This window comes from Oncorhynchus tshawytscha, linkage group LG20 (assembly GCF_018296145.1).
Source record: "Oncorhynchus tshawytscha isolate Ot180627B linkage group LG20, Otsh_v2.0, whole genome shotgun sequence".
NCBI lineage: Eukaryota > Metazoa > Chordata > Actinopteri > Salmoniformes > Salmonidae > Oncorhynchus > Oncorhynchus tshawytscha.
Genome location: NC_056448.1, coordinates 27,654,440 through 27,678,361, shown reverse-complemented (window position 1 = coordinate 27,678,361; position 23,922 = coordinate 27,654,440). Strand labels below are relative to the sequence as shown.

At 41.4% G+C, this 23,922-nt stretch overlaps 1 protein-coding gene across 1 annotated transcript; it reads left to right on the top strand.

Annotated features, from left to right (window-relative positions):
- The first annotated feature begins 13,604 nt into the window (after positions 1-13,604).
- Positions 13,605-23,686, top strand: LOC112220312 (GRAM domain-containing protein 2B). The gene is made up of 14 exons (XM_024382092.2): positions 13,605-13,995; positions 15,775-15,906; positions 17,248-17,338; positions 17,969-18,038; positions 18,224-18,327; positions 18,723-18,818; positions 18,930-19,001; positions 19,445-19,525; positions 19,721-19,832; positions 20,663-20,779; positions 21,067-21,157; positions 21,455-21,559; positions 22,085-22,169; positions 22,713-23,686. Exons 1-14 carry the CDS (start codon positions 13,883-13,885, stop codon positions 22,749-22,751), a joined length of 1,308 nt encoding a protein of 435 aa, XP_024237860.1. The 5' UTR covers positions 13,605-13,882; the 3' UTR covers positions 22,752-23,686.
- The last annotated feature ends 236 nt before the right edge of the window (positions 23,687-23,922 follow it).

Below are 23,922 nucleotides of genomic sequence, written 5' to 3'. Positions count from 1 at the left end.
CAAAACTAGATGTTGAACTGAAAGCTGTGCCCAGTTGGAAAATATAGATTGCACTTCTAAAATCATATTTCACACCATAGCCTGCTGAATTTGTAAAATAACTTTTTTCATTTTTATTTCGGCACAAATTCAAATGTGGCACTGACGCGCTCATAGACTGTTTCAGCATTGTCTCATTGAAAAGTTTGGCATTCGACTAGTGCTAGCCATGTGGGACATCATGCACATGCAGTTAGAAGCCTGCTGAGTTGGCAGTAGGCAGACGAGCAATATCCACCTTCGTAGTATGGATGAAGCCTAAACTGCAATGTGAAACTGAATCTGGTTATCTTTAGAAAACCCTGAGTAGATCGAGTTTGCAAACACCAATCCGGTGTGTTTTTTGCATTAACATTTGTGTAATTGTCCTGCTGAAAAAAATAACTATCCCAGGGTTAGGGTTTCAGAAGACAGGTGGGTTTTCCTCTAACTTTTTACCTGGACTTTGCTCCTTTCATATTTTTTTGATCCTGACATACAGTGCCTTTAGAAAGTATTCATAACCTTGACTTATTCCACTTTTGTTGTTACAGCCTGAACTCAAAATTGAGTCATTTTTTTCTTTCATCCAGCTACACACAATACCCCAATACCCAATAATGACAAAGTGAAAACATGTTTTCAGAACATTTAGCAAATTTCAAATTTACATAAGTATTCACACCCCTTAGTCAATATTTTGTGGAAGCACCTTTGGCAGCTTCCTTGCAGATTTTCTCAAGGTCTGTTAAGTTAGATGAGGATCAAATCAAATTTATTTATATAGCCCTTCATACATCAGCTGATATCTCAATGTGCTGTACAGAAACCCAGCCTAAAACCCCAAACAGCAAGCAATGCAGGTGTAGAAGCACGGTGGCTAGGAAAAACTCCCTAGAAAGGCCAAAACCTAGAGAGGGACCAGGCTATGTGGGGTGGCCAGTCCTCTTCTGGCTGTGCCGGGTGGAGATTATAACAGAACATGGACAAGATGTTCAAATGTTCATAAATGACCAGCATGGTCGTATAATAAGGCAGAACAGTTGAAACTGGAGCAGCAGCACGGTCAGGTGGACTGGGGACAGCAAGGAGTCATCATGTCAGGTAGTCCTGGGTCATGGTCCTAGGGCTCAGGTCCTCCGAGAGAGAGAGAAAGAGAGAATTAGAGAACGCACACTTAGATTCACACAGGACACCGAATAGGACAGGAGAGGTACTCCAGATATAACAAACGGACCCTAGCCCCCCGACACATGAACTACTGCAGCATAAATACTGGAGGCTGAGACAGGAGGGGTCAGGAGACACTGTGGCCCCATCCGAGGACACCCCCAGACAAGGCCAAACAGGAAGGATATAACCCCACCCACTTTGCCAAAGCACAGCCCCCACACCACTAGAGGGATATCTTCAACCACCAACTTACCATCCTGAGACAAGGCTGAGTATAGCCCACAAAGATCTCCGCCATGGCACAACCCAAGGGGGGGCGCCAACCCAGACAGGATGACCACATCAGTGAATCAACCCACTCAGGTGACGCACCCCTTCCAGGGACAGCATGAGAGAGCCCCAGTAAGCCAGTGACTCAGCCCCTGTAATAGGGTTAGAGGCAGAGAATCCCAGTGGGAAGAGGGGAACCGGCCAGGCAGAGACAGCAAGGGCGGTTCGTTGCTCCAGAGCTTTTCCGTTCACCTTCCCACTCCTGGGCCAGACTACACTCAATCATATGACCCACTGAAGAGATGAGTCTTCAGTAAAGACTTAAAGGTTGAGACCGAGTTTGCGTCTCTGACATGGGTAGGCAGACCGTTCCATAAAAATGGAGCTCTATAGGAGAAAGCCCTGCCTCCAGCTGTTTGCTTAGAAATTCTAGGGACAATTAGGATCTGCGGTGAACAGCAATCTTCAAGTCTTTCTACAGATTTTCAATAGGATTAAAGTCCGGGCCACTCAAGGACTTTCATATTCTTGTTCTGAAGCCATTCCAGCATTGCTTTTGCTGTATGTTTGGGGTCATTGTCCTGTTGGAACGTAAATCTTCGCCCCAGTCTGGAATCTACAATCTGAAGATGGTTTTCATCAACGATTTGCCTGTATTTAGCTCCATTCATTGTTCTCTCTATCCTCACCAGATTTCCAGTCCCTGCCGCTGAAAAGCATCCCCATAGCTTGATGCTGCCACCCCCATGCTTATCGTAGGGATGGTGCTAGATGGATGATGAGCTGTGCCTGGTTTTCTCCAGACATAACACTTTGCGTTCCTGCCAAATAGTTAGATTTTTGTCTAATCAGACCACAATCTTTTGCCTTATGTTCAGTCTTTCACATGCCTTTTTGCAAACTCCAGGCATGCTGTCATGTGCCTTTTTCTCAGGAGTGGCTTCCTTCTGGCCACTGATAAAACCCAGATTGGTGAAGTGCTGTAGAGACTGTTGTCCTTCTGGCAGGTTCTCCCATCTCAGGCAAGGAACTCTGTAGTTCTGTCAGAGTGGTCATTGGGTTCTTGGTCATCTCCCTGACTAAGGTCCTTCTTGCCCGATTGCTCAGTTTGATCGGACGGATAGTTCTAGGCAGAGTCTGGGTAGTTTCATATTTTTTAAATTTCCCAATGATGGAGACCACTGTGTTCTTGGAAACATTCAACATGAGACATGATTGAATATCCTTCCCCAGATACATGCCTCATCAAATTCTATCTCGGCGATCTTTGAACAGTTCCTTGGACTTAGTATAGTTTCTGCTCTGACATGCACTTCTTCAGTGAGGTTTAACAGCGGTTGGCATCCAATATGTTGCATTACTGTCCCCAACTGAACTATAGTACAGATCCATTACACTTTATGATACAAAATGGGAAATGGGAACCAAAAACATAATTTTCAATTTGAAAAAAGTATACATATTTTAATATTTTTATGACCCTTCCAACTATCCCTACACTATCCCTACACTCATGGGGCTCCCGAGTGGCGCAGTGGTCCAAGGCACTGTGCTTGAGGTGTCACTACAGACAGGTTCAAATCCAGGCTGTATCACAACTGGCTGTGATTGGGAGTGCCATAGGGCGACACACAATTGGCCCAGCATCGTCCGGGTTTGGCCGGTGTAGGCCGTCATTGTAAATAAAAACGTGTTCTTAATTGACTTGCCTAGTTTTAAAAAAACCAAAGTAAATCACATCACCTTATTTCATTATTAACCCTTTCTGATCCTACCCCAGGCCAACGACCCGAGAGGACCGGACACCACCACTCGACACATGCTGTAACTCTTCTGAAGGCAAATTTCATACCCCCAAATGCTTCTCTGCAGCTGCCACCACAACATATATTTTCTGTGACTCACGTTCCATTTCTGCAGTACAGGTGATAACAATTGCTATGAACGCTTAGAAGCCAACCTTACTGAAGCATATACTGTATCACTCATTGGCCTATCCCTTTGTGCTGGCACAGATCTAATTTCCATAGGGATCCTCTCAGAATCCCTCATCCTTGACCCATCCTCCTCTACTTTCTTCACTGCCTCAGCATACGGCATCTTCTGCACTACTCTGACTCTAGCCACCTCAACCTGCCTCTCGCACCAGACACTTCCGATCCCCAGCAACATGTGTACCCCTACAGTTGACGCACACACAACTTAATCCACCGAAACTACACAATCCTCTATCCCATGCCCTCCTGCTCTGTTTCACCATGCTCACAACAGGGTCAGCATCGCACCAAACGGCGGCCATCACAAACACCAGGAATCTTCAACTTCAATTGCTCCACCTTCACACTACCCCAGAAATCACTCCTTTCAATGATGCCCTGTTCCTAGGAGTAAAGTAAGAAATAGATCTTGACTCAAGTTGCGTGATCTGACATGAACTGTCAACTTTGGGACCTCATATAGACAGGTGTGTTGCTTTCTTATGTCCAAACAATTGAAACAAGTTGTAGTGACATCTCAAGGATGCACCTGAGCTCAATCTGGAGTGTCACCACAAAGGGGTGTGAATAATTAATGTAAATTTAATATTTATGTATTTAATTTTCAATACATTTGCAACAATTTCTAAAAACATGTTTTCACTTTGCCATTATGGGGTATTGTGTGTAGATGGGTGAAATCAAAATCAATTTAATCAATTTTGAATTCAGGCTGTAACACAACAAAATGTGGAATAATTCAAGGGGTATGAATAATTTCTGAAGGCACTTTCAAGGTAGCTGGGAACTCTGAAGAAAACGATCTTCAGTGATCTGCAGGTAGGAAAGTCAAAGCTCTAGAAAGATGCCTGAGTTTCCGACTTGAAATTCTGAGTTGGTTGACCGGTTAAAATGATTTTTCCTTGTCGGAGCTTGTTTTTTTCAGAGTTCCCAGTTGTCTTGAACGCACTGAATTCTCTGACTTCCGACTTCAGTGCGTTCAAGAAAACTCGGAACTTGGGAAAAAACAAGCTCCGACTGGATGTTTTTTGGGGAACTGTCATCTAACTCAGGAACTCAGGCATCTTTCTAGTGCTCTGACTTTCCGATCTGAAGATCACTGAAGTCATGATTTGACCTTGTTTTTTTCCCCTGAGGTCCCAGTTGTCTTGACCTCCGTGGCGGAGATCTTTGTGGGCTATACTCAGCCTTGTCTCAGGATGGTAAGTTGGTGGTTGAAGATATCCCTCTAGTGGTGTGGGGGCTGTGCTTTGGCAAAGTGGGTGGGGTTATATCCTTCCTGTTTGGCCCTGTCCGGGGGTGCCCTCGGATGGGGCCACAGTGTCTCCTGACCCCTCCTGTCTCAGCCTCCAGTATTATATCTGGAGTACTTCTCCTGTCCTATTCGGTGTCCTGTGTGAATTTAAGTGTGCTAACCCTTTGCTCTGGAAATCCATTAGACCTGCAGAAATGTTACATTGTTTGTCTGGTTCATTACTGCATTTAACTAATGCTGGATGAGTGTCCCCAAAATATAAAGTTAATCTTTATCACTAAGATCATCTTAAATCCATTGTTGGGAAATGGATGAACCATGATCTTAATGCCAAAGATAACCTATATGTTTTTCTGGGGGAAACTTAACGTTATTAGTTTAAAAAATAAGTAGTTCAGATTAAACAAATTCCTGTTGATGTTAAAGGCCTAGTGCAGTCAAAATTATGTTTTACATCATCAGTGGTGTAAAGTACTTAAGTAAAAAAAAAAAAGTACTACTTAAGTAGTTTTTATGGGTATCTGTACTTTACTATTTATATTTTGTACTACTCTTAGTTTTACTTCACTACATTCCTTAAGAAAAGATTTTACTTTTTACTCCATACATTTACCTTGACACCCAAAATAACTAATTACAGTTTGAATACTTAGCAGGACAGGAAAATAGTCAAATTCATGCACTTATCAACCGAACATCCTTGTTCATGCCTACTGCCTCTGATCTGGCGGACTCACTAAACACACATTCTTCATTTGTAAGTTACGTCTCAATGTTGGAGTGTGCCCGCGGCTTTCTGTAAATTTTTAAAAAACGAAAAAATGGTGCCATCTGGTTTGCTTAATATAAGGAATATGAAATTATTTATACTTTTACTTTTAATACTTAAGTATAATTTAAACCGAATACTTTTAGACTTTTACTCAAGTAGAATTTTACTGGGTGACTTTTACTTTTACTTAAGTAATTTTCTATTAAGGTATCTTTACTTTTACTCAAGTATGACAGTTGGGTACATTTTCCACCACTGTATATCATATTGTAGAACAGCTGAGGAAAGTGTGAAAAAGTTGCTGATAGTTGCTGATTCAAAACACAGTCTACAAAGGACCTTCTAATCAGCAGGTTTGCATGGATGGGAGTTTTGTCTTTCCATGGTAACATCACTATGTGGTAAAAGCTAGTTTTCAGTTTCCCCTCCCCACTCAGACTACTCCCAGACAGTCTTAGCAAAATTCTTCCTTGAGAAGAGGAGGGTACTTAATTGTTACCCAGAAATGATTTGATATTGATATAAAAATTGTTGCATTGGGCCTTTAATTAATAATTAGCAGTTTAAGATGTACAGTTGAATTCGGAAGGTTACATACACTTAGGTTGGAGTCATTAAAACTTATTTTTCAACGACTCCACACATTTCTTTTTAACAAACTATAGTTTTGGCAAGTCGGTTAGGACATCTACTTTATGCATGACACAAGTCATTTTTCCAACAACTGTTTACAGACAGATTATTTCACTTATAATTCACTGTATTACAATTCCAGTGGGTCAGAAGTTTACATACACTAAGTTGATTGTGCCATTAAACAGCTTGGAAAATTCCATAAAATGATGTCATGACTTTAGAAGCTTCTGATAGGCTAGTTGACATCATTTGGGTCAATTGGAGGTGTACCTGTGGATGTATTTCAAGGCCTACCTTCAAACCCAGTGCCTCTTTGTTTGACATCATGGGAAAATCAAAAGAAATCAGGCAAGACCTCAGAAAAAAAATTGTAGACCTCCACAAGTCTGGTTCTTTCTTGGGAGCAATTTCCAAATGCCTGAAGGTATCATGTTCATCTGTACAAACAATAGTATGCAAGTCTAAACACCATGGAACCACGCAGCCGTAATTCCGCTCTGGAAGAAGACTCGTTCTGTCTCCTAGAGATCAGCGTACTTTGGTGTGAAAAGTGCAAATCAATCCCAGAACAACAGCAAAAGACCTTGTGAAGATGCTGGAGGAAACAGGTACAAAAGTATCTATATCCACAGTAAAATGAGTCGTATATCGACATAACCTGAAAGGCCGCTCAGCAAGGAAGAAGCCACTGCTCCAAAACCGCCATAAAAAAGCCAGACTACGGTTTGCAACTGCACATGGGGACAAAGATCGTACGTTTTGGAGAAATGTCCTCTAGAAAATTTGTGGGCAGAACTGAAAAAGCACTTGTGAGCAAGAAGGCCTACAAACCTGACTCAGTTACACCAGCTCTGTCAGGAGGAATGGGCCAAAATTCATCCAATGTATTGTGGGAAGCTTGTGGAAGGCTACCCGAAATGTTTGACCCAAGTTAAACAATTTAAAGGCAATGCTACCAAATACTAATTGATTGTATGTAAACTTCTGACCCACTGGGAACGTGATGAAATAAATAAAAGCTGAAATAAATAATTCTCTCTGCTATTATTCTGACATTTCACATTCTTAAAATAAAGTGGTGATCCTAACTGACCTAAGACAGGGAACTTTTACTAGAATGAAATGTCAGGAATTGAGAAAAAACTGAGTTTAAATGTATTTGGCTAAGGTGTATGCAAACTTCCGACTTCAACTGTATCTAAATGTCGTCATTTTCGCGATGTTAAAAATGAATGGAATACATTGCAAATGGACAAGGCTGTTTCTCGACCTGAGAACCTTTTAGAGCCACATAACTCACCGTGCACTACCGACTTAAACTCTAGAACAGGTTTATAAACTTTCAGAGCCTGGGACTGATGGTTTTTTGATTGTGCGAATGCCAGTAACTATTGCAGGCCCTGCTGTCTGTAAGCCCCACACTGTGTCACTCCTTCTTGGCTGTGTGTGTGTGTGTGTGTGAGTACAGAAAATCACAGAAATCACATAGCCTCAACGGATTCGCTTTAACACGCCTCAACTGGATCTATAACTTTAAAAAAACAAAAAAACATTTGCTTTAGCATCATGAAATGGATGTTGTACGATTTCTCGTATACTACGATAGATAAATGGCTGGTTCTATTTTTCCTTACAACGTAGATTTATGTACTTTGATGTGAAGAGGTCAAATTAGTACTGTATTACAGTTTTCTACCTTTAATCCCACAAAATGTGTATTAATTCAAAGAGTGCAGTGGCCTCGACGCCATCTTGTTCCTGGACTAAAAAGCACATTTGACCATCCCTGTGCTCACAGAGTTTCGTCTTTGAAGTCTGTTCCATTTACGAGAAACGGCCATGCCCATTTGATTATGAAATGTCTATTTGCCATATACAGTCGGTCATCATCTGGAGTAATTTTCCGATACAGCAGAAAAATTTAAATAAATATATATATGTATTATATCTCAGATACCGAGTGTTCCATGTCCGTTGGTCTTGTGAGTACCTGTGCTCTGTTGAATCGACTTGCGTTTTAGTTTAGCTCTTGTTATTATGGGTCTCGTCCCGTGTATTTATTAGAGGTTACACCTTGCTCTTTGTTTGGGTTACAGCCCTGTGTTATATATATTAAGTGTTTGTTTTGGGCTTTGCAAATAAATTTATAACATTTTTGACATGCGTTTTTCAGGATTTTTTTGTTGTTATTCTGTCTCTCACTGTTCAAATAAACCTACCATTAAAATTATAGACGGATCATTTCTTTGTCAGTGGGCAAACATACAAAATAAGCAGTGGATCAAATAATTTTTTGCCTCACTGTATATGTCACTCCCTTTGGTTCCTTCCCCAGACGTCATTGTTTCTGTTTCGTGTCTGTGTGCTATTAGTGTTTCTTGTCTGTGTGCTGTTAGTGTTTCTTGTTTTATATTATGTTCTGTTTATTTTCGTAAAACACTCAATCACTGAACTTGCTTCCCGACTCTCAGCGTTACAGAATGACGCCTCCCCTAAGGGAAGCATCGGGTAGTGTTTTTAAAAAAAACATTTTTTGGTGGGAATGACGTCGGGTCCGGGAGCCGCTATAGGCTCTCATGCCTGAGACAGATCGCCAGGCTCACCTGCCTCCGCCGATTCGTCAAGCTCTCATGCCTCAGCCTGATCGCCAGGCTCCCCTGCTACAGCTAGCTTGATGGGTCTTTCATGCTTTCACCGGATCGCCATGCTCCCCTCCTTCCTCCAGCTCATCGGGCTCTCATGCCTCAGCCAGATTGCCAGGCTCTCCTGCCTCAGCTGGTCTGTGGGGTTCCCGTGCATCAGCAGGTTTGACCGGTTCGCTCCTGATCCCCGGGATCGTCCCTTTGGTTGGCGTCCTGCGGCTGGAGCAGAACGTGCTGGAGAGGGGGTACCCTCACGTATCCTCTCTCCGGCGCTCTAGGTCGCCATGCTCCCGCATCTCAGCCAGACTGACAGGTTTCCCGCGCCTCAGCAGAGGTGACTGGTCCAATCCTGATCCCCGGGATCTTCATTTTGGTCGGAGTCGTGCGGCTGGAACACTGTCCTGTGTGCTCCCTCTCTGGCCTCTAGGTCACCAGGCTGCTCATTTTAGCGCACACCTGTTACCATCGTTACTCTCACCTGGACTCTATCACTTCCCTGATTACCTTCCCTATATATGTCACTCCCTTTGGTTCCTTCCCCAGGTGTCATTGTTTTTGATTCTTGTCTCTGTGCTGTTTGTGTTTATTGTTTTGTTTTATGTTCTGTTTATTTTATTAGAACACTCACTCCCAACTCTCAGCGCACAGCGTTACAGAAGTTCCATGCAATAAGGACTCTATATAATACTGTACACTTTCTTGAATTTGTGGGGACTGTGAAAAGACCACTGGTGGCATGTCTGGTTGGATAAGTATGTGTCTCAGAGCTGTGTGTAAATTGATTATGCAAACAATTTGGGATTTTCAACACATTAATGTTTCTTATAAAATGAAGTGATGCAGTCAGTCCCTCCTCAACTCTTAGCCAAGAGAGACTGGCATGCACAGTATTTATGTCAGCCCTCTGATTACAATGAAGAGCAGAAGTGCCGCTCTGTTCTGGGCCAGCTGCAGCTTAACTAGGTCTTTCTTTGCAGCACTGGACCACACGACTGGTGAATAATCAAGATTAGACAAAACTAGACCCTGCAGAACTTGCTTTTTGGAGTGTGGTGCATCTCTTTATTATGGCCAGACCTCTCCCCATCTTTACAACCATTGAATCTATACCATTGAATCTATATGTTTTGACCATGACAGTTTACAATCTAAGGTAATGCCAAGTAATTTAGTCTCCTCAACTTGTTCAACAGCCACACCATTCATTACCAGATTCAGCTGAGGTCTAGAACTTAAGGAATAATTTGTACCAAATACAATGCTCTTAGTTTTAGAGATGTTCAGGGCCAGTTTATTACTGGTCACCCATTCCAAAACAGACTGCAACTCTTTGTTAAGGGTTTCAGTGACTTCATTAGCTGTGGTTGATGATGCGTACGTGTATATGGTGGAATCATCAGCATACGTGGACACACGTGCTGTGTTTAATGCCAGTGGCAGTGTAATGGTCGTCGTATGAAGAAGGTGGTAAGTGTTCATGTTATTTTTTATTTAAACTGAACACAAAACAAAATAACAAGAGAATGAGCGAAAACGAAACAGTCCTGTCAGGTGCAGAAACACAAAACAGAAAACAACTACCCACAACCCATAGTGGGAAAACAGGCTGCCTAAGTATGGTTAGCTGCAAAATCTGGACCCCTACAAATCAGCCTAGCTAGACAATCTGGACCCTCTCTTTCTAAAATTATCTGCTGAAATTGTTGCAACCCCTATTACTAGCCTGTTCAACCTCTCTTTCGTATCGTCTGAGATTTCCAAAGATTGGAAAGCTGTCGCGGTCATCTCCCTCTTCAAAGGGGGTGACACTCTAGACCCAAACTGCTACAGACCTATATCTATCCTACCCTGTCTTTCTAAGGTCTTCGAAAGCCAAGTTAACAAACAGATTACTGACCATTTCGAATCCCACCATACCTTCTCCACTATGCAATCTGCTTTCAGAGCTGGTCATGGGTGCACCTCAGCCACGCTCAAGGTTCTAAACGACATCATAACCGCCATCAATAAGAGACATTACTGTGCAGCCGTATTCATCGACCTGGCCAAGGCTTTCAACTCTGTCAATCACAACATTCTTATTGGCAGACTCGACAGCCTTGGTTTCTCAAATGATTGCCTCGCCTGGTTTACCAACTACTTCTCTGATAGAGTTCAGTGTCTCAAATCGGAGGGCCTGTTGTCCGGACCTCTGACAGTCTCTATGGGTGTGCCACAGGGTTCAATTCTCGGGCCGACTCTCTTTTCTGTATACATCAATGATGTTGCTCTTGCTGCTGGTGATTCTCTGATCCACCTCTACGCAGACGACACCATTCTGTATACTTCTGGCCCCTCCTTGGACACTGTGTTAACTAACATCCAGATGAGCTTCAATGCCATACAACTCTCCTTCAGTGGCCTCCAACTGCTCTTAAACGCAAGTAAAACTAAATGCATGCTATTCAATCGATCACTGCCCGCACCTGCTCGCCCGTCCAGCATCACTACTCTAGACGGCTCTGACTTAGAATACGTGGACAACTACAAATACCTGGGTGTCTGGTTAGACTGTAAATTCTCCTTCCAGACTCACATTAAGCATCTCCAATCCAAAATTAAATCTAGAATTGGCTTCCTATATCGTAACAAAGCATCCTTCACTCATGCTGCCAAACATACCCTCGTAAAACTGACCACCCTACCGATCCTCAACTTCGGTGATGTCATCTATAAAATAGCCTCCAACACTCTACTCAACAAATTGGATGCAGCCTTCTTACGGCGGCGGCTCGGGTGCGGGACGTGGACCCCGCTACACCTCAGTCTTGGCCCACTTCGGTGGCGCCTTTGGAGCGGCGACCCTCGCCACCGACCCCGGACTGGGGACCCTTTCAGCGGACCAAAAATCAGTTAACCACCTAACCAAGGATCTACACTTAACCTTGTGTAACCTAGATGCAGTCTCATCTCTAAAAACAAAAAACAACTGTCACAAGAAATGAGATATTTTAAACTCTATCAAAACATAAATGCTATCTCTAGGTCCCAAGAAAGAAAGATCTGCTGTTTGATCTGACAATTAATCTTGAATAAAAATGTGAAGGACCTCTGTGTTACTCTGGACCCTGATCTCTCTTTTTACAAGCCCATAAAAAATATTTAATGGGTAGCTATTTTCCATTTTCATAATCACAAAGTCTTTGTCCAGAAATTCTGCAGAAAAGCTCATCCATGCTTTTGCCACTTCTAGATTAGAGTACAGCAATGCTCTGCTCTACTCTTTGGCTACCCGGATAAAGCACTAAATAAACTTCAGTTAATGCTAAATACGGCTTCTAGAATCTTGACTAGAACCCAAACTTTTGATCATATTACTCATATTCCAGTGCTTGCCTCTACACTGGTTTCCTGTCAAGGCTAGGACTGATTTGAAGATTTTACTGCTAACCTAAAAAGCATCACATGGACTTGCTCCTACCTATCTCTCCGATTTGATCCTGCCGTACATACCTACATGTACGCTATGGTTGCAAGACGCAAGCCTCCTTATTGTTCCTAGAATTTCAAAGCAAACAGCTGGAGGCAGGGCTTTCTCCTATAGAGCTACATTTTTATGGAATGGTCTGCCTATCCATGTGAGAGACACAGACTAGGTCTCGACCTTTAAGTCTTTACTGAAGACTCATCTCTTCAGTAGGTCCTATGTTTGAGTGTAGTCTGGCCCAGGGGTGTGAAGGTTAAAGGCAAGGCACTGGAGTATCAACTCGCCCTTGATGTCTCTGTCTGGCTGGCTCCCCTCTCTCCACTGAGATTCTTTGCATCTGACCCTATTACGGGTGTCACTGGCTTACTAGTGCTCTCCCATGCCTTCCCTAGGAGCGGTGCTTCCCTTCCTGACAGGCTTTTTTCGCTACTTAATTTGAGTGGGTTTAGTCACTGACGTGATCCTCCTGTCCGATTTTGCACCCCCTTGGGCTTTTGCTGTGGGGGAGATCTTCCTGGGCTATACTCAACCTTGTCATGGGGTAGTAGGTTATTTGATATCCCTTCGATGGTGTGGGAGCGTTACTTTGGGAAAGTGAGTGGGGTTATATCCTGCCTAGTTCGCCCTGTCCGGGGATATCGTCGTCGGACATGGCCATAGTTACTATGTCTGTGATATGTGGTTGTCCCACCTAGCTATCTTAATTAAGATGAATGCACTAACTGTACATTGCTCTGGATAAGATAATCTGCTAAATGACTAAAATGTCAATGTAAAATGGGTGTGTGAATACTTATGTAAATTAGATATTTATTTAATTTGAAATAAATTTGCAAAAAGGTCTATAAACATGCTTTCACTTTGTTATTATGGGGTATTTTGTGTAGATGGTGATTTAAAAAAAATGTTTTATTCCTTTTGAATTCACGCTGTAGGACAACAAAATGTGTAATAAGTCTAGGGGTATGAATACTTTTTGAAGGTACTGTAGGCCTAACCATACATAATAAACATCATTGCGTTACATTCCAGTCAAAAAGCTTGGCTGAGGCAGCAGCATCACGTGGTGGCTTCTCAATCTCTTCTGGCTCCCCCATTTCAATCTCATTCTCGTCTTCACTAAGTAGCACGTAAAACAAGGAACCATGACTGGAAGGGAATTGTGTAGCTATTGTGTAATTATCAATCGGCTTTTCAATCTACATTTTGAGAAAACATGTAAAATGATTTCATATTTAATAAATAACTATCTCTACTTTGTTCAAATGTGTTTGTGTCTGCCTATTCGACACACGATGGCGGCATTTAGCAACTGCCCTGTGCCATGATGAAATTATGGGAAAGAAGTAGCGAGGAAGGGATAATAAGGAAAGGGGGGAGTAAATTAGAAACTAAACGAGGCGGGGGTGTAAGTGAAGGCTTTATTTATATTGTCCTGAAATAAAGTGATTAATGTCAGCGCAGTGCCATGTTTGGTTGCCACCAGATCAACCCAACCCCTCTTCCATGCCCTACCTCCACATAGTGTCCCGAGTATCGAACGATCTTCCCAAATTTAACCCCTCCTTGGCGTAGGACGGAGTCACTGCCAAAGTTTTTTCTACGGAGAAAGGGAACCGTTAAGGAAAGCGAATCCAGGCTGTCCCTCACGAGATGGTACTTATGACCGAACAACCGGACAGAGATCTAACTCCGTTATCTACGCCAGAACAAGTTGTAAAGTCTGTCAAACCGGTCAGAAAAGATCCGAGGGGGATCCAATCGACGTAAGTTTGTATGTTTTCAGTTCAGCACAGCGCAGGGCCGGGGGCCTAGTAAGCTTGCAAGTTAGCCAACTTTGCTAGCTATGTAACCACTTTTGTTGTTGATGCATAGCTAGCTAACGTTAGTCCTTGCTTTCCCAAGCTCTCTCGATAAAGTTTGCGTTTAATTTGGAAGCAACCTCACACGAAGTTATGATATGTTGTGTATTTTTATGCAGTTATTTCTATAACGCTAACGTTAGCAAGCGAATAGTGTTTTCAACTTTAAAGACATGGAATTGGAGAATTAAAGTTGACCTCGTCCCAATGGATTTTCCTTCATTGTTTGTCTACCTAGTTAGATAAGTTTTGCAAATGCACAATCAAGGTTATTTGTCGTCATTCTGATGGGATAACGTTATTTGACGCGTGGCACTGTTTGGTCTTAAAAAACGTATAACACTCAGCCAGTTAAGTATGTCCAATCAGTTCATTGCGCCAATTCTGTTGCAAAACGTTTTTTAACAAAAATAGTTTACTCCAAATATAAAACGTTTTGCAATGATAACGAGAGTTTCTATTGGACAAATTCAGGTAGTTCTCTCGCTGTTTCGTACTGTTTTCTCTGGGGTGTATTCATAACGGTTAAGAACTAAACCGAAGCGAACAGCGCAAACGAAACGGGGAGGGACCTACCTGAATTTGTCCAACAGAAACGCTTGTTTGTGTTTTCCATTTGCAATAAACGGTTTATGTTGCAAAACGTATTTGCAACCGAATCAGCATAATGATTACACATCTGTTTGCTTCCATTTGATTCTTGAACAGTACATGTTTCCATTGCAAGACGTGAGCGGGTTGCTGATGTCAACGTTGTGAACAGAGTACCCCGTGGTGGTGTGGTTATGGTATGGGCAGGCGTAAGCTACTGACAACACAAACAATTGCATTTTATCAATGGCAATTTGAATGCACAGAGATACCGTGAAGAGATCCTGAGGCCCATTGTCATGCCATTAATCCGCTGCCATCACCTCATGTTCCAGCATGATAATGCACAGCCCCATGTCGCAAGGATCTCTACACAATTCCTGGAAGCTGAAAATGTCCGTTCTTCTATGGCCTGCATACTCATCAGACATGTCACCAATTGAGCATGTTTGAGATGCTCTGGATCGTCATATCTGACAGAGTGTTCCAGTTCCCGCCAATATCCAGCAACTTCGCACAGCCATTGAAGAGTGGAGCTACAGTCCACAATCAACAGCCGGATCAACTCTATGAGCTGTAAATCAGTACAGTCTTTCTAATTGATGCATGTTGCACTTTATATTTTTGTTCAGTGTAGCTTGCTAGCTAAGGTTGACCGCAGTGATAATGGTTGATTGCATTTTAATGTATGGTTTTCAAAGGTTAATAAAGAGTGTGACTTCAGTAACTAAAGTTGACTGCGATTTCCAAAAACTACAGGCTACATTGGTAAATGTGCAATATCAATGCTCAGCCAGATTTGATCCTCTTTTTGAAAGAGTTTGAATGGGGATTTTGTTAAATGATTTCCCAATGATAGGTAGCTAGTTGAATCAATGTCCATGTTCATAAAGAAGGAAAACCTCTTGTACTGACTGTTGTCCCACATCAAAAGGTGCTGGATCTTTGTATTACTTCTGCCCTGCTGTTTTCAACCCCATCATTTGAGGCTAAACGTTTTAATAAAATATCTCTACAGGTCTGAATGGAGAAACAACACGAGTTTAGCTAGCTACAACATATCATGTTTGACTGTCACACTACTGTGTCCAGGTCGGAGGCAGCGAATGGAGGAGAGGACAAGCCCAGGAGGAGTGCCAGTGGGAGGTCTGCTGGGGACATTCAGGTGTCAATGGACACTGAGTCAGACCTCTCAGAGAGCAGGAAGAAACCACCCCTCATGAAGTGAGACTTACAGATACCATAAATCATGTATTATGTGAATATGTGGTAAAATGGTCAACTGTCTGCTCTAGCACACAGGGTGCACATGTTTTGTTTTAGCCCATCACTGACATATTTGATTAAACTAATCTCCAAGCCCCTTCTTAGTTTAGTGTCTGTAGATCAAGTGAGTTTGTGCTGGTCCAGAACAAAATGTGCACCACCTGTGGATACCCTAGGGATGGAGAAACCATGCTTTAGCCATTGTTGTCATACCAATTTGTTGTGATAACATACATGTGAGGTTTTGGAACATGGATATATCCACTTCTTTTTAAAAGTTTGGGGTGACTTAAGAAATTTCCTTGTTTTTGAAAGAAAAGCTATTTCTTTTTGTCCATTTAAAATAACATCAAATTGATCAGAAATGTAGACATAGTTAATGTTATAAATTACCATTGTTGCTGGAAACGGCAGATTTTTAAATGGGAAATCTACGTAGGCGTACAGAGGCCCATTATCAGCAACCATCACTCCTGTGTTCCAATGGCACGTTGTGTTAGCTAATCCAAGTTTATAATTTTAAAAGGCTAATTGATCATTAGACAATGGGTGTCTGTACGCCTATGTAGATATTCCATTAAATATCAGCCGTTTCCAGCTACAATAGTAATTTACAACATTAACAATGTCTATGCTGTATTTCTGATCAATTTGATGTTATTTTAATTGAAAAATGTGCTTTTCTTTCAAAAACAAGGGACATTTCTAAGTGACCCCAAACCTTTGAAAGGTAGTGTAGATTACAAACTCTCTAATGCTTGACCACATTCGATGGCACTAGAACACAGTTTTATGTTATTGATTAATACATCAGACTGCACTGTCTGGGGCTGTTGTGTGATTCACACCTGGGTCGAGTTCATTAGGCACAAATCAGGAGAAACTGTTTTGAAACACGAGGTTCTTCTTTTGCTTGACTAATAAGAAAAGCCCATTTGTTTTCCATTTCAAAACATTTTGGCCTGTTTTGTGACCTACAAAGCTTGGCTGAGTATTGTGTTGACGAACCTTGATGTTGCTGTATAAACAACACACTTTACATAACCATGCTGCAAGGGATGTGGCTGGCTGTCCTCATGGGAGTTGCTTGTCTTTTTGACTGCTGTAGATCTAGGGAAAACAATATTTAATTTCAATTGGAGTCAAAGTGGATGTGTCATTGACAGTAAGAACTTAGCCAAGTCAACTTGTTTTGGACCATTCTATTGAAGTTGTCTGTCTACATTATTGTTTTTGTACCAATCACTTGCAATATTGGTTGCTACTGTGCTTATGTGTTAATCTTGTCCCCTTTTTCAGATTTAAGGCTGTGGAGCTGCCTTCCCCGATGCAAACTCCAAGTGACGGTGAAACTAAGTTTGAAGGAAGAAAGAAATCCCAGTCCAGCCAGGTGTGTTTATACTGTATATCAGGCCACCCACACAATCACATTTTCCATTGGTCTCCACAATGTGTGTATGTTTGTTTGGAATTAGCATAATGGCTGAGCAGCTGACTTGCAAAACTAGAGTTTTGTGAGTAAAGTATCTTGTTAAAGGTGCAATATGCAGAACTCACTCTGCCATTTCCTGGTTGAAAACATTCTAATAGTGCGCCAAATGTCAGTTTGTGACAAAACAAGCAGTCATTGTGTAGAGAATCATTGTACCATCTAAACCGCTGTGAAATATCTGTTCCATAACCAAAAGTATTGTATTTTCAGCTGTGAAACTGAAAGTAAAAGATCCAAAAAACTAAACTTAAAACATGGGAAGCATAGAAATAGTACACACAGCCTTGCTTTCAATAAGAATGACAGATCTCTAACTTAAATTTCTATGTGAATTTGGTCGAGTTGACCAAAAAGTTACATTGTAGCTTTAAGTCTACACAACCCTAATGATCTGTAAATGGATGCTTGTATTTGACATGACCTAGTTGCACCTCAATATCAATACGTTTGGTCATTGGAAAGGGAGGTTAAGAAAGTAATACATTTCAAAAGGTCACATTTATCAACATTTATTGTCTTCTCTTGCAGATATCCAAGACAAATGCCCAGTACCATAAAATATTCAAAGAAATCAGCAAGGATGAGTTACTGAAACAAAGTAAGTGGCGTAGTCTTCAATTTAAATGAAAGTTAAAAAGCCATAGGGTGACTTTCTCCATTTTCCTCTTGTTTTTAAAAATACACAAGATTTGCATTATTCTTTCACTTGAAAATAAGCCACAGAGTCTTGTCATTTGTGCAGAATAGATTTTGCCTGACATCCTCTGCTATGTCTCTTCTCAGGTTACACCTGTGCACTGCAGAAAGACATGCTGTATCAGGGCAAAATGTTTGTGTCTGATAACTGGATATGTTTCCACTCCAAAGTCTTCGGCAGAGATACTAAGGTACAGTATAACAATGGAATACTATAGTCATTACTCCTCCAGTCTAGATTTAATTACATTGTTGTTCCTGATAACTGCAAGCCCCAGTTTAGTACACACACTATCATTACAATTCTGAGTTCTTACATTTATCAGGAGTTGACTTTCCTAGTAATGAACTGAAGGTTGTAGACCAGGAGTTGACTTTCCTACTAATGAACTGAAGGTTGTAGACCAGGAGTTGTGTGTCACTGACTTAATGTCAACAGATTTGCTATAAATGTTTTTAATAATACTTTTGATTGACTTTTTCTCCTTGGTAGTACTTTGCCTGATCTCTCTAGGAAAAGAGGTTCAAACAAGACAATCACTGAAATATAGTTGAAGTGAAATAATGTTTGCTTTCCCATTCCCAGATTGCTATTCCTGTACTCTCTGTGACTCTTATCAAGAAGACAAAAACTGCCATTTTGGTTCCAAACGCACTCGTTATCACATCCACAAACAAGCGGGTATGACCAGTTTTATTTGTAGATATTCAATTGTCAAGTTTGGTCTTAATTAAAAACACTTATTTTTTTATTATTGTCATTATAATTCATGATTTAAAATATGTTTTCCAGCACGTATTTGCATCATTCCTATCCCGAGATACAACCTATAAACTTCTGAAATCTGTCTGCGTTCATCTGGATGTAAGTTCTTCCTCCTTGTCCTCTTTTCTTTAATGCATTGTTGTGACATTTTACATAGTCTTATTTTGTGTTGTATTACAGATGACATTCGCACTGAGGTTAAACATGTTCTTTCTGTTGTCATAATACTGTGTTATACTGCAACAGGGACTTTTCCATAGGGCTGTGACGATACCAGTATCAAAGTTTATTTTTGCCACGGAAAAAAAATAAACACGAAGCAGACCACACTCTTTGGTCCTTTACCAACTTCCTCTATGTAAAATATTGTGTGGGAAATAAATACATGTGACTGGATGATGTTTGTTTACAACATTAGGGCTGTTTTCCTAAAGAAATTGAATACGCTTTTTGTTTCCTTGCCACGGTACTAATGAGTATTGCGATACTGGTATCGTCCCGGCCTTACTTTTCAAGTCTTAACTCATTGAACACCATTGTAGGGGGACAATACAGGGAGCAGCCTCATTACTTCCTCTGCTGAGAATAGCTTCATAGCCGATTGTCCCTCCTCACTTCCTCTGGTCAGTACTAAGACAGTTGCCTTTTTCCCAACTCTTCTTCTTATATGACCATACAGTAAAGGGTGTGTGTGTGTGTGTGTAATGTAATGGTTCTACTGTACCCTCTGTGTCTGGTCAAAGTTTCATTTATATTCAATAATGTTTTCAATGGGATCATCTGTATGGACAAAATGAACGTAAATATTCTGTGTGTAGGATTTCTCTGGAGACTTCTCAGACCTGGATGGGGTTGTGTGCCAGAGGAGGCAAGACATGCTGGAGACCAGCAGCTCAGGCTCCCAGACCCCAGACTATGAGAAAATGACGGGTGGGTTCTCCCTTTATGATGTCAGGGGAGTCCAACCCCCCCTTGTGAAAAACAAGACCGATGCAACATCATAGAGACAGAAATAAACCCTGAGAGATGGTGATTAGACACTTTATACCCTTCCATGAGTGGAGAGAAAGGAATTGCCCCTGAGTATGGAGTCTTATCTATACAGCTTAGAAAAGAGCAGTACTCTCACAGCTTCTAATAACCTAATAGATTAGTTATTACTGAGTCATGAGTTGGACTGGGAGGTGCAATCAGAGGCTTTCAGTTAGTTCAGCTTCTCTGCCCAGACACAGCAGTCGCCAAACTTGTACTGTACAGGCTCACTTTTTATTGTAGTCCGTAGGCTTGAGTTCAGTTGTATTTCAACAGACATGGTTTACTTTTTACATGTTGATACAGTCATGATTTTATGGTTTGTTTAAGAAAATCTTTTTTTTTAAAGTAATTGGGATTAGTTGGCTGTAGACAAATCGGTCTTATTACATACATCAATGAGAGAGCTGTATCTCCTTTCACCTGTTGACTGCATATGCTTATTGGAAGGCTGAGTATAACACAGATGGTTCGGTGAACCACGCGCACATGAAGAGTAATCTTGCCTGAGACCTGAAGACTCATCTTAGCTCCCCGAGCGAATGCCTTGGCTTTAGCTCAGTGGGCTAACATGGTTTAGTTTGCGCTCAGGCGACCCGGCCTTGATACCAATTAACAAGACCACATCTGATAATGTTGGTAGTTAGGCATGTTGAATTGAAAGGAAATTAGTTCAAATATTTAACGACCAGCGGTGTTCAGAGAGCAATCTGTGTTTGTTTTTGCAGAGTTCCCCAGCATCCCAGACACGTTCCTGAGCGCGGTGAAGAACGTAGAGGTGGCGGTGCACGCAGACATCCACCTCCAGACCCCCAACCAAAAACACGGAGCCGCTCACCAGAACGGTGAGGCCTCCTTATGCATGAGCGTGGTGCAATGGAAACAGCAAGACTCTGTTAAATACTTCTGCATTCTCTCTCCCTGGTTTCCTAAGGGTTGGCTTCTATCATTCTCCAGAGGGAATGGAATCTGAAAAGTAGAACAGATTGTAATATAAACATTAAGAGAAGGATAAGATCTTAAAGATGTAGTTCTGCAAGTGTTAATTAATATTTGTTTAGCTTCGTCATTTTGGATTTAAGTCCGGCCCTCTGTGTTGCTGACCTGTGCACTAATCCTGTCTTATATTTAGGGCCGACCAAGCCTGCCCAGGGTGTTGTACACAAAGTGAAATCGCTACAGCCAGTGTCGTTGAACACCCTTCTACTCATCTATTTGTTCCTGTGAGTATCCTCTCATTATGAGTCATAAGGGGGTGTCGAGGCCATCTAACAAGTTTTGTAGCTAATCTAATAATTTCACTTGTCGCCAGGCATGTCAAAACAAGTTAAGTGAACTGGGTGTTTTGTCCTGCCTTGGGTGTTAACGTGGTTGTGGAATTGTGACTGTTTGTGTCATGTAGGAGATGATTCAACAATGGGAGTTGAATTGGAAATACTTGTTTCTTATTGAAAGCCAATGGGTTCCTGTAGATTCCAGCCCTCATCGGGGTGCGTGACGTGTTTGTGTTGTCTTTGCAGAGTTAGTGTCCTTGTCTTGTCTTCGTGTTACATGGCCTTCAAGATTATGGCTCTTGAGAAGCGGCTGAACTCGTTGAGTTCCGTGGGGGAGTATGCACACAACGAGTAAGAGCTGCCACTAAACACTCACAACAGCTTTGTCTGAGATAACAGAGCATCAATAGGAATTAGTTAACAGATTAACAATTGCAATACAATGAGAATCCAGTCCTAGTATCTGTGGTATACAGTAGATAGTGTTATAATGAATGATAAACCTGACATTTGACATTACAAATTGTTGGAAAACCCAAAGAATGACTGGGTCAGTCAAGAAACTGTAATTCTTTATCATGTTATAAATAGGTGTAATATGCATGTTTTGATGTCATTTTTCCAAACATTTCCTGACTTTTCCATAGAAAATTATAAACCCACTTGTTAAAAATCCATACAATTTAAATGTTAATTTCTTTAGGTGTTCAATTTAAAGGCTATTTTACAATACGTACATGTATTCTAACGATGGGATACAGTAAAATGGCCCTTTTGCATTTGTGGTCTTTCATTTGCATCTTGCTATAGGAATGAGCTGAAACTGAATACACCTGAATTCATACGACGGCTAATTCAGAGCATATTTTGTTTCAGAAACGTTGTGCATCACAGATCGCAGGTCGACTTCAATGCCGAAATCTATGGGGAGCTGTCTACAAACCTGTTCAAGCTAGAAAAGGTTTGTCGCCTTACCAGCGAAGACAGTGTCAATATCTGCCCACTGTTTGCTACTCCCAAAAGTTGTTTAATCTGCTTCATTAAAGTTCACTTTTTGGGAGTAGCTTATAGTTACTAGTCTAGCTTGTCCGAGTTTTCCCAGCTCCTGTGTCATGCTTGAGTGTGTGTGTGTGATACTCTTTCATTGTCACCTCGCCACTCTCCATGGAACAGCTCAAACATGCCATGCAGTCAGCTCCATGGAACGGCTCAAACATGCCATGCAGTCAGCTCCATGGAACAGCTCAAACATGCCATGCAAGTCAGCTCTGTCACTGAGCTAACAACTACTCATTAAGTGGGACAATAGCTCTGCTTTCCCAATAACATATTTTGTATGAACCATTCCCCACTTGGTTACATAATGTGAGCTTGTTGGGGATTGTGAATAGGCCAATGTGGGAGTGTTCTCTGCTCATCAGCCTCTCATGCATGCTATTGTTTTGCGGTGTGTTTTTATTAATTCAGTGCATGTTTTAACCTGTCAAAAATCCTACCAAACCAGATTCAGAGAAATCTCCGTAAGCTACTTGAAGAGACCTGACTTAAGGACCCGTTGGTCGCCTCGCTGGACGGAAGTGGCGCCTTCATAAAACGCTGGTGAAAACACTGCAGATCTGATCGGCAATCTGTTACCAAATAACAGACTGCCACTTTGGAAAAGAGACCATTTCTTAATTGTGCAATAGCAGTATCTTCCTTCTCTTTCTACTCAGGACAAAACCCATTATTTTGTGTCTGATAGCATGCCAGTGTAATCAAGACATTTCAGCAACTGTAGCTAGTTTGGGCTGAATCCTAACTTGAAACTCACACGCTTAATAATGCAGAATTCTGCTTTTAGGGGCAATCTGCAGTTGCTACATAAATTTTTGGACTGAATTAATGATATTCCTCAAGAATCAATGGGTACATAACTTATAATTGCTTAGTTCAACTGTCGTACCCTACTAGAACCCAAAATATAACCTGTTTTTACTCCAATATTTGAAAACAAAGTTAATGTAAACAAACACTATATAGCCTAAAACATGGTTAAAATTATGACTGACATCATTGGTCAGTCTTTGCATCCATAGCTTTGTCTATTCATTTAAGTGGTTACATTTCCCCAGCCCCATGTGTTTCTTTACCGAAGCCGGGGTGGGAAAATGCATTGTTTCAACTGCTGATTGCCGCATTAAATCATGCCTCGATGCCAATGGGAGATTTCTGTGGAAATTTGAGTTAAGTGTTCAGGTTTCAAGGTATAGGATACAAACCTTAGCAAAGAGAAGCCATAAGCTTTAGCCTATGTAGTACTGTACCTGAGAAGCTTTTCAATATTAATGGGATGTTTTCAGGTATGAGTAGGTCCCAAGGACCCACCTATTTCAATGTTTTTCTATTAACATTTCAAAAAGGGTCAGTCTTGTAATGCCTACTGTTCATGTGCCCATTTTGTTACAGGTATGAATTGCCAATAAAATATTTATAGTTCTTGCTTCATTTTTTTTGTCTCAAATTGTCATCCAACATGCCTAAATGCTGTTTTCAACCACTCAGTAAATAGGCTCCATTTTCTCAATTTTCATTAAGCACTGAATGATTCACACAATGTATAACTGAAGTGAATGCCATCTATAAGATGTGACAAGTCTATGGCTTCTACTGCATCATGGATGTGTATATCGTTAAAGGAACATGACTCTCTCACCTTGTCTGACAGTGCGGTC

What these genes read in the sequence shown, in the direction of transcription:
- LOC112220312 (XM_024382092.2), top strand. Translation starts at nt 13,883, where the DNA reads ATGGTACTTATGACCGAACAACCGGACAGAGATCTAACTCCGTTATCT. An exon ending in AAGAAACCACCCCTCATGAA is followed by an intron (nt 15,907 to 17,247) that starts GTGAGACTTACA and finishes CCCCTTTTTCAG; the next exon opens with ATTTAAGGCTGTGGAGCTGC. An exon ending in AGAAATCCCAGTCCAGCCAG is followed by an intron (nt 17,339 to 17,968) that starts GTGTGTTTATAC and finishes CTTCTCTTGCAG; the next exon opens with ATATCCAAGACAAATGCCCA.